General features: G+C 44.0%; 1 protein-coding gene across 2 annotated transcripts; it reads left to right on the top strand.

Annotated features, from left to right (window-relative positions):
• The first annotated feature begins 4,000 nt into the window (after window positions 1-4,000).
• Window positions 4,001-10,090, top strand: LOC123407833 (glutamate receptor 3.5-like). Of its 2 annotated transcripts, XM_045101060.1 has the most exons (6): window positions 4,008-4,666; window positions 6,840-8,185; window positions 8,265-8,542; window positions 8,764-8,795; window positions 8,895-9,301; window positions 9,394-10,090. In XM_045101060.1, exons 1-6 carry the CDS (start codon window positions 4,405-4,407, stop codon window positions 9,874-9,876), a joined length of 2,808 nt encoding a protein of 935 aa, XP_044956995.1. In that variant the 5' UTR covers window positions 4,008-4,404; the 3' UTR covers window positions 9,877-10,090. The 2 variants fall into 2 exon arrangements, with proteins under 2 accessions (XP_044956996.1, XP_044956995.1); XM_045101061.1 differs by lacking the exon at window positions 9,394-10,090 and having other exon boundaries at window positions 4,001-4,666; window positions 8,900-9,065.
• Window positions 10,091-11,482: the final 1,392 nt, after the last annotated feature.

Consider the following 11,482-nt stretch of genomic DNA (forward strand, 5'->3'; position numbering starts at 1 on the left):
CGGGACCTGGATGCCCATATTGGATCCCACATATTCTACGAAGATCTTATCATTTGAACCTTAGTGCCAAGGATTCATATAATCCCGTATGTCATTCCCTTTGTCCTTGGGTATGTTACTTGCCCGAGATTCGATCGTCAGTATCCGCATACCTATTTCAATCTCGTTTACCGGCAAGTCTCTTTACTCGTTCCGTAATACAAGATCCCGCAACTTACACTAAGTCACATTGCTTGCAAGGCTTGTGTGTGATGTTGTATTACTGAGTGGGCCTCGAGATACCTCTCCGTCACACGGAGTGATAAATCCCAGTCTCGATCCATGCTAACTCAACGAACACCTTCGGAGATACCTGCAGAGCATCTTTATAGTCACCCAGTTACGTTGCGACGTTTGATACACACAAAGCATTCCTCCGGTGTTAGTGAGTTATAAGATCTCATGGTCATAGGAACAAATACTTGACACGCAGAAAACAGTAGCAACAAAATGACACGATCAACATGCTACGTCTATTAGTTTGGGTCTAGTCCATCATGTGATTCTCCTAATGACGTGATCCAGTTATCAAGCAACAACACCTTGTTCATAATCAGAAGACCTTGACTATCTTTGATCAACTGGCTAGCCAACTAGAGGCTTGCTAGGGACAGTGTTTTGTCTATGTATCCACACATGTATATAAGTCTTCATTCAATACAATTATAGCATGGATAATAAACGATTATCTTGATACAGGAATTATAATAATAACTATATTTGTTATTGCCTCTAGGGCATAATTCCAACAGTGTTGTGATTGCTGCTCTGCTCCCCGAAAGGATTAATGCCATCTGCGCTTAAACCAAACCATACGTTCCTTGGGTCACGTGCAAACTCAACCCAGTACTCTCTCTCGATTTTTCTCCACTGCGACCCGTCAGCGGGTGCTCTCAACTTCCCCTCTTTCTTACGGTCCTCATTGTGCCATCGCATCAACTTGGCATGCTCTTTGTTTCTGAACAGTCGTTTCAACCGTGGTATTATAGGAGCATACCACATCACCTTCGCAGGAACTCTCTTCCTGCGGGGCTCGCCGTCAACATCACCAGGGTCATCTCGTCTGATCTTATACCGCAATGCACCGCATACCGGGCATGCGTTCAAATCCTCGTACGCACCGCGGTAGAGGATGCAGTCATTAGGGCATGCATGTATCTTCTGCACCTCCAATCCTAGAGGGCATACGACCTTCTTTGCTGCGTACGTACTATCGGGCAATTCATTATCCTTTGGAAGCTTCTTCTTCAATATTTTCAGTAGCTTCTCAAATCCTTTGTCAGGCACAACATTCTCTGCCTTCCACTGCAGCAATTCCAGTACGGTACCCAGCTTTGTGTTGCCATCTTCACAATTGGGGTACAACTTTTTTTGTGCTCCTCTAACATGCGATCGAACTTCAGCTTCTCCTTTTGACTTTCGCATTGCGTCCTTGCATCGACAATGACCCGGCGGAGATCATCATCGGGCACATCGTCTGGTTTCTCTTTATCTTCAGCAGCTTCCCTCGTTGCAGCATCATCGGGCACATCGTCTGGTTCCTCTTGATCTTCAGCAGCTCTCCCCGTTGCAGCATCACCGTATTCAGGGGGCACATAGTTGTCATTGTCCTCTTCTTCTTCGCCGTCTTCCATCATAACCCCTATTTCTCCGTGCCTCGTCCAAACATTACAGTGCGACATGAAACCCTTGTAAAGCAGGTGGGTGTGAAGGATTTTCCGGTCAGAGTAAGACTTCGTATTCCCACATTTACTGCATAGACAACACATAAAACCATTTTGCTTGTTTGCCTCAGCCACTTCGAGAAAAATATGCACGCCCTTAATGTACTCAGAGGTGTGTCTGTCACCATACATCCATTGTCGGTTCATCTACGTGCATTACATATAATTATGTGTGTCAAAATTAAGAAAATCAGACAAATATCTATCTAAAGTAAGAAAATCAGACAAGTATCATAAAGAAGATAAGAACAAGAGGCTCACCACGGTGGTGCCGGCGACGAGATCGGCGCGGGCGATCAACGGCGGTGAAAACGGGGACGGGGCGTGACGGACCCCTAAATCTAGACAAATCTAAAAAAATGGAGCTCCTAGGTCGAGCTTCGAGAGGAGAAAGCTTAACTAGTGTGGCTCGGGCATTTCATCGAACACCTCATGTGCATAGGAGGTGAACTATAGCACCCAAATGCCCTCTCCTCGCCGGATTGAAAAAACAGAGCACTGTGGAGTGCTCTGCCGCAGCGGTGGGTATATATAGGCAAGTTATTTGTCCCGGTTCGTGGCATGAACCGGGACTAAAGCCAACCCTTCTGTCCCGGTTCATGCCACGAACCGGGACCAATGGTTGTGGGCCAGCAGCGAGGACCATTGGTCCTGGTTCGTGGCTCGAACCGGGACAAATGGTTCCACACGAACCGGGACCAATGCCCACGAGGCCCCGGCCGGCCCCCCGGGCTCACGAACCGGGTCTAATATCCCCCATTGGTCCCGGTTCTTGAAGAACCGGGACTAATGGGCTGGCCAGGGCCGAACGATAGCCCTGTTTTCTACTAGTGCAATTAAATGATACACTTCTCATATTAAATAATATTATTGTAATCGTTTTTCAGACTTTTTCAGGTTAAAACTAGAGCCTGAGCATGACCAATCCGTTGGGCTTTAGGTTTGGGCCATTGTGCCTGGCTGGTCATCCCCAAGTTTATTGTTGACGAACTCCAAACCATAGGTTGCATGAAAAATAATAATATCCAAGTCATAGGAATGGTTTTGTCCTTGTTTGTGTCACGGGTTTTGATCAGCCCTAACCCGAACTTCACAGGGCTCTCCGCTTTATAGCTTCTTCTTTCCCTCTTGGTCCTTATTTCATTAAATTAGTTGGTGTTCTTCGCTATTTTAAATTTTATGACGTCAAACTCCTCACAAACCCATACGCCTCACTCATGTTTTGGCCTCTCCCTGTATATTTGTGTGCGTTTCTAAGTTATGTATTGACATAACACGTTCATATGTGTGAGTGTAGATGAACACATGACACGTCAGATGAGAAACGCTAGATAAAAAGGAATACCACATAACAATAACAAGTCTTGGATTTTCACACGAAGATCCCAAAAACCTAGTGACGGAAGAAGCGAAAATCAAAGGTTCACGATGATACTTTCAAGGAGAAAATAACACACAAGGGAGTTGTCGCCACCAAAACAAACGGAGCTCGAAGCCAATTCTCCATTCGGAGCTTTGCCACTCCAACTTAGATAGATAACGCGACACGTACCACCCATCAACATAGAATATCATATCATGTCCGACGTTAGTGTGGTTACTAAAACAACGGATGCACACAAAAAGGATATCGGATCCACTCCGCTTCTACCATCTCGGAGTCGACAATCCAACAATCGTGCCATCCACTTCGCATCACACCGATGAGACTACCACCCACGAGTGGCATCCCTCGCCCAGGCAACCAACCTACATAACGCTCCCCACCCCCCCTCACCCCCCACCACCCCCAGTGCGCGGACCTGCCAGCATGGATCCCAGGTATGTCACCCGACGACTCTCTTCCCAAGAGACTCCACCATGTATATATCTGGAAAGAAAAATATCAAATTCAACTACATAAACACTACTTACAAGCTACGAAGCACCGATACTTAAAAAACTATGTATCGTCGTTCAGTACTTCGCCAATATCCCGATACTTAACAAACTCAACCACTACTTACAAAGAAACCAACATTCTCCATGACCCTGCGTGGGTCTTCAGGTCCACCGGATATATGGATCTCAGGTGAATTTCGTGGGTAACCGCCCGGATCACCCCGAGAAATGTCTGCAACGCCGAGGCCACCACCAGGGAATGCCGCGGGGAGGAGGAGGAATCCCTGCCCCCGTCGCCATCCAACAGCACCTGTCTGGCTGCCTCCCCCTCTCCCTTTCCGTTTCTCCATGTGATGCACACACACACACACACACACATACGCCCGACGCAGCAGCGCCTGCGGCAGCGCGCGCACCACACAAACACGCCACACCAACACCCCTGCGCCGTTGGACTCGCTGCTACTCGACGATTCCCACGCCGCCGTCAAGCTTTCTTTCTCCCTCAGTCCAGGCCCGGGGCGGAGGAGGAGAGGGAGACGGGGAGAGCTCCGCCCCAGCTCGTCCTCATCTTCTTCCGCCCTCTTCAAAGCCAGCGTCTTCTGAGCCGTTCTTGATCCAGCCACCCAGTCCTACCCTGCCGCTCCTCGGCCCGATCCCCCCCGCCCATTCCGGCCGCCGGCCGATGCGAGCCGCCCCGTGGCTCCACCTCTCGGCCAGGGCCGCGCTCTAGCGCCGCGCGTGTTTGGGGAGGGGCGCAATGGGCGCGGACAGGCTGCTGCTGCTGTGCCTGGCCCTGGCGCTCTTCGCCGCGGCGGCGGCGCAGCGGACGAATCCGCCGCCGAGGGTGGTATCCGTGGGCGCGCTCTTCACGTACGATTCGACCATTGGCCGCGCGGCGCGGCTCGCCATCGAGCTCGCCGTCGACGACGTCAACGCGGACCGCGCCGTACTCGCCGGAACCACCCTGAATTTGATCAGCCAGGACACCAACTGCAGCGGGTTTCTTGGAACTATCGAAGGTCTGTTATTTCTTTTCTTCTTTTATTTATTATTACTCTGCTTTCTTTAGAAGACCACTATTACTCTGTTTTTTAACACTGGCGTTGAATACATGAGTTTTCTTTACCCCATATATAATAAGTAACGGGATTTATCGAAACTTACCTTTCACGACCCCAGTTCCTGGGTGAATTCGAGTGATTCGGTGGCTTTTCCACTGGCCATATCTGTAATTATCTCATTGGAAGCATGTGCTGCTTTATCCCAACTGGTTACAAAGTGAGGTTGTTGATGGAGAAAGAAAATTCCTGCTTTAGTAGTTGCATATGAGGAAGAAACTTTTTCTACCGGGAGTGACGATAGCTCCATTTAGTTAGAATCAGTTCTTTCCCTGTCGACATCGATAGCAGTCAAATCAAGACCTTATCGTCTCTTTTATCCTTGCACCACGTATTTGCGTCAAGTTGTTCTTACCCGTAATATAGGTATAGTTATTCTCAATCGCTAGAGAAATAGCAAAATCATATTTCTATTCGAGACGTAGAAAGGATTTGGCATGATCCAAGAGAATTAATCTGAGAAGTGGTTAAGTAGTATCTCATTTCTCAACTAGTTTATCTTTTCAAGACCCCTTACTAACTTTAGCATGAGCCTTATGTTTTTTCTTTCTTTATTGAGATCTCAGCACGAGCTACTATTAGTAGTGGCAAAGATGAGGCCACGAGGGCACCACAATCTGTCCAGCATATCTGTTCAAAGTGTCGTGGGCCTTGTAAATTATTGCATCTCAATCTGCAAATCTATATAAAAATAAGCAAAAGTAGTCGCCACTTGTTACAAGATGACAGAACTAACACGTCACAGTTGATTGGCATCTTTGCTTAGTTTCTTTGATCCGGGCCTTCAGGCGCATATATGAAGAAACATGTTCCTTCTTTTATTTATTTATTTTTATTGCATAATAATCTTTGTAATTATTTCAATCATACTTTATTATTTAGCTAACTCCTGCTGTCTTTCTGTCTGAGATTCACTTCTTAGATTAGGCGCCATAAATTTGGGGGAATTAATTGTTGACTAGCAAAGAAAGAATTGAGCTGCAGTGTAATAATATCACTATATCTCAGTGCATTGATGTCTTAGTCTGAACTCTGAATTAGGTCAAGATTCCTTGGATAGTATAGTATGTCTCATATTACCTTTTTTATAGGGGTGGCCCATTCCTTGCATATTTCACTTAGTTTAATACGATAATTGCCTGTATCATGTTCCATGAGATGATTTAATAATAGCTTGATTGGGAATGGAGAAACCAACTGTGCTTAAAGTACTGTTGCTCTAAACTTCTATGAGGATCGTGTTGTTCCTTGAGAATTGTGCTAACCTGATTATTTTGGCAACAAAAGAGGAACAAACAAAAAGCATACTGGTACTATGGATCAAAAAATGGCATAACTTGTGATACTAACTACAGCATCCCTTAAGGTGCAAGAAAGATGTATTAAAGAGCATCCGGTTCTTCACTTTCTTATCATGCAAGATTCCTTATTCTCTTTGTGGCATGTGTGGGCATCACCACATCAGAATGACAGATTTGTCACCATATGTTTAAAATGTTTTGAACCATAACTAATTTTCTCATAATTGTTGGATGATAAATTTTGCTGAACAATAGTTGAGTATTAGCACACATTTAGTAGGATCTTGTAGCTGATTTCAAAATTTAGCTTGAATTTGTCAATTACTAGTCATTAAACCCATGGATCTGCATGGCCTAGCGTTTAAACTATTCCCCAAATGAATTCAGTATGGAATTATGGATAGCCACCTCCCTTTTTGTCCCCATCCAAGCTATGTTTTTGGATGAAGAGTTGAAAATCTACATCCTGCCACTACATACTTTTTTTTCCCATTGATAAATGATTTGTGCTGTTAGTAACACACCTCATCGGATACTTCCATAGATCAGCCTAAAATGCCCTAGAACTGGTAAGACCTATTTAGTAGATTCAATTCATATAAATATACGTACATATTGTTTCTCTTGTTCCCGAGATAATAATACCACAATATCATAGTCATTTTCCTAATGCAATTTTCATTGCCTTTTAACCTCTAGCTAGGGTATGCAAGACAATTGCTAATTGCTTCAATAGCCTATGAACTGATTCATAAAACGGTACTTTGTTGCAGCACTGCAACTAATGGAGAAAAATGTGGTTGCTGTCATTGGCCCTCAATCATCTGGAATAGGCCATGTCATCTCACATGTTGTTAATGAGCTACATGTTCCACTTCTATCATTTGCAGCAACTGACCCAACCCTATCTGCATCTGAGTATCCTTACTTTTTAAGGAGTACCATAAGTGACTACTTCGAAATGCATGCTGTTGCTAGCATTATTGATTACTACCAATGGAAAGAGGTGACTGCTATATTTGTCGATGATGATTATGGCCGAGGCGGGGTGTCAGTCCTCGGTGATGCACTTGGAGCAAAGCGGGCAAGAATTTCACATAAAGCAGCAATTCCTCCAAATTCAGACACAGATTTGATCAATGATGTACTGTTTAGAGCAAACATGATGGAATCAAGGGTGTTTGTTGTGCATGTCAATCCTGATGCAGGGATGAGAATATTTGCTTTAGCTAACAAACTCCAGATGATGGGCGCTGGCTATGTCTGGATAGTAACAGATTGGCTTGCTGCTGTCCTGGACTCCTCAGGGGCTGGAGATCTTAAAGACATGAGTTATATACAGGGATTAATTGTTCTTCGCCAGCACACTCCTGATTCTGATGCCAAGAAGAAGTTCATAGCTAAATGGAATAATGCAGCTAATAATAGGAGTATTGCTTCTGGCTTGAACTCGTACGGTTTTTATGCTTATGATTCAGTTTGGGTTGTTGCCCGTGCTATCAATGAATATCTCAATAGTGGGCAGCAAATTACTTTCTCTGCAGATCCAAGGTTGCACAAATCAAATAGAAGCACTTTGCGTCTATCAAACCTTAAGATATTTGATGGTGGCGATCAATTGCTACAGCAACTTTTGCTCACAAACATGACAGGCCTAACAGGTCTGGTTCAGTTTAATGCAGACCGCAATTTGGTGCGACCAGCTTATGATATCCTTAACATTGGTGGTACTGGGTCCCGTTTGATTGGCTATTGGAGTAATTACTCTGGCCTTTCTGTTGCTGCTCCTGAAATTTTATATCGGAAGCCACCGAATACGTCAACAAGTGCCCAACAGTTGCATAGTGTGGTGTGGCCAGGCGACACAACTACTAAGCCGAGAGGGTGGGTTTTCCCAAACAATGGCCAGCCTCTAAGAGTTGGTGTTCCAAATAAACCAAGTTTTAGGGAGTTGGTTTCAGTTGGCAAGGGCCCTGATAATGTGACGGGTTACAGTGTTGATATATTCAACGCAGCAATTAAACTTCTTCCATACCCAGTTCCTTGCCAATTCATAACAATTGGGGATGGTTCAAAGAATCCTAACTATGACGACATTATTAGTAGGATTGCCACCAATGTATGTTTGCATGCTTTGCTCTGCTTCTTTGATCATTTTGCTTCTCATCATCTGATTTTTCTTTTTGTTTTTTCTCTAGGCCCTTGATGCAGCTGTAGGTGACTTTGCTATTGTGAGAAATAGAACGAAGATTGCAGAATTTACACAGCCTTATATCGAAGCAGGGCTTGTGATAGTAGCGCCAGTGAGAAAAGCAAATTCAAATGCCTGGGCTTTCTTTAAACCTTTCACATTAGAGATGTGGTGTGTAACAGGCACTCTTTTCATTTTTGTGGGAGTGGTTGTTTGGATTCTTGAACATCGAACTAATGAGGAGTTTCGAGGCTCTCCACGACGACAAGTCCTGACAATATTTTGGTAAGGTTCCTTTGCTACTTCAAGGATCTGTTCTATCTTAGGTTTTCAATCTGGCTTGAATAAATATTCAGAAACAATGAAGAGACCAAAGTGGTTATTTTTGGTTCTTTTATTTCCATTGTTCTCACCAATTGTTTTGTAACTTTATATTTTTGTATCTTTGTGATTTTTCTAAATGTTAGCTATAAGAAGTTAACTGACAGTTCATGCTTCTCTTTCAGGTTCAGTTTCTCAACGATGTTCTTTGCACACAGTAAGTCCACTAAATGCATCACATGATATTAATGTTTAACTCCTGTTTTGTATTCGCTTCCCATCTGGATGAAAATATCTAACTGAATACTCACCTCAGGGCAGAACACCGTGAGTGCTCTTGGGCGTTTTGTGCTGATCATATGGTTGTTTGTCGTGCTGATCATCAATTCAAGTTACACTGCTAGCTTGACATCGATCCTCACAGTACAGCAGCTAGCAACCGGAATAACTGGACTCGACAATTTGGTTGCTAGTGCTTTACCTATCGGATACCCGGCTGGAAAATTTGTCAGAAATTACCTGATTGATGAGCTGAATATTCCCGAATCCCGGTTAGTACCACTGAGCACGGTTGAGGAGTACGCCAATGCCCTTAATCGTGGGCCTAAAGACGGAGGTGTTGCCGCAGTTGTTGACGAGATGCCATGTGTTGAGATCTTCCTGTCAACTCACTGCAACTTCAGAATAGTCGGTCAGGAGTTCACGAAGGAGGGATGGGGATTTGTATGTTCAGCATCCGTTAAATCGTTATGTATTCACAGTTACATTCTTGTAAAGGAGAGAATTATATCTGCTCCTTTTTTCCTTCTTTACAGGCATTCCAGAGAGATTCTCCCCTTGCTGCAGACCTATCAACCGCCATCCTTCAACTTTCAGAGACTGGCCAGCTCCAGAGAATTCATGACGAGTGGCTCACTGATCCGACCTGCGGCGATGATGACAGTGGGTTGGGAGCAGTCAGGCTTGGCCTTGGAAGCTTCTGGGGCCTTTTCCTGCTGTGTGCTCTGATATGCGTCTTCGCTCTCACGGTTTACTTCGCACGAGTCTGCTGGCAGTATAGCAGGTACTCTAGCTCCGAACCTCCCGGCGAGCCAAGCGACTCTGCTGCTGCCGTCACCGCTGCTACCATTGCTCAAATACGGCCAGAGAAGCCAAAGCCGACGCGCCTTGGCAGCTTCAAGGAACTGATACAGTTTGCCGACACGAAGGAGGAGGAGATCAAGAAGGTGATGAAACGGAGATTGAGCGAAAAAGATACTCGGGGCACCGGATCTGCGCACTCGGTCTCTTCGGCATAGAAGAGGATCTTTCAGGTGACACAGCCCCAGGTTCTTCTTACACAGCCAAGATACGTAGCATATACTGAAGTAGATAACAGCGGTATACTTGACACTTGTAGGATTCAGAAATCCATTTTTTGCGGTCATTTGAATTCTGTCTCGGATATGCAGTATATATGCAGCAACATTGCCCCAACTACTAATATTCCGAGAATCATTTTCTTGACCGATACGCTTATGATTGCAAAATGTACTTTTAATTGCTTTTCCAAAGTGACTATATAGATGGCTTATTTTTTTTCAACTCTGGTACTGTAAAAAAAAAAACTCTGCCATGCCTTTCATACAAAAAAAAAAGACAGCACCGAATTGTACAATTTGTTTTTTGAGCAGTTTTAGCATGCTCCCTCTTACCCCCTATTTTCACATGAGAGGTAATAGTAGATAATAGATCCAAGCCATTGATCTTACTAATTAGTGGTCTGATTAAGTCTTACCTTCTTACCTCACATGTAAAAAGAGGGGGTAAGATGGAGCATGTTAAAATTTGTCTTGTTTTTTTGGTTTCTGAATCGTTCCAAAAGAGACGTAAATGCAGCTGTAGACGGTATCATCCTGAACCTTGGACTGGTTAGTTCTTAGATGTTGTGCTAAAACCAAATGTCTCCTATTGCAGCTCTAGACTGCGCAAGACTCATAATGGTCCTCCGCTCCTCACCTTTTTGCTCCTGTACAAAACAGGCTACTTAAACCAAATGTCTCCTACTCCCAGATTAACAGATCGCTAGTGCTACACTAAGCTAATTCATGGGATCAATGCAGAAGAGGAAAATGCTATTTGATATTATTATTCCGAGAATCATTTTCTTGACCGACGGGCCTTATGATTACAAAATGTACTTTTCATCACTTTTTCCATAGTGAGTATATAGATGGCTTGTTTTTTCCAACTCTGGTACTGTAAAGAAAAAACTTTGTCATGCCTTTGATAGAAAAACTAAATATAGACAGTACTCAATTGTCCAATTATCATACAATTTGTTTTTTGGTTTCTGAATGGTGCTAAACACAAGGAACTTGTTAGCTGTTGTGTTGTTTATCTGGATCTGGACAGTCTTGATAAAATCAAGTGTCTCCTACTCTAGCTGTAGACTGCGCAAGACAGGCTACTAAAATCAAATGTCTCCTACTTCCCAGGTTTACAGATTGCTAGTGCTATACTAAACTGATTGATGGGATCAATGCTGAAGAGGAAAATGCTCAGTTTCTTTTTGGATCACAATGACTAGAACAAACTTGATAACTATCGCTATGAAGATGGCCGAAACGGAACTGTGTAGCAGATTTGGGAGTAAAACATAGGTTAGAGAAGATGCATGAATGAGGGAGATCAACATAATGAAAAAAGTACTATTCCCGTCTTCATATATGAGACACAGTTTGATTTATATTGCTTGATTCATGAGATCTTCTTTATTGCTTGACTGGTAACTGATACCATGATGTCTCGATATAGGACTTGGCCCCTAAGTTATGAGCCGAAGGATATGGGTCGCATGCCATGTGCCCATGTACTAGTGCTGCCGAGTAGCCATTACAAATCCCAGCGCTCACTCCCATTTTT

The sequence above is a fragment of the Hordeum vulgare genome, chromosome 7H (assembly GCF_904849725.1).
Source record: "Hordeum vulgare subsp. vulgare chromosome 7H, MorexV3_pseudomolecules_assembly, whole genome shotgun sequence".
In the NCBI taxonomy this organism is placed as follows: domain Eukaryota; kingdom Viridiplantae; phylum Streptophyta; class Magnoliopsida; order Poales; family Poaceae; genus Hordeum; species Hordeum vulgare.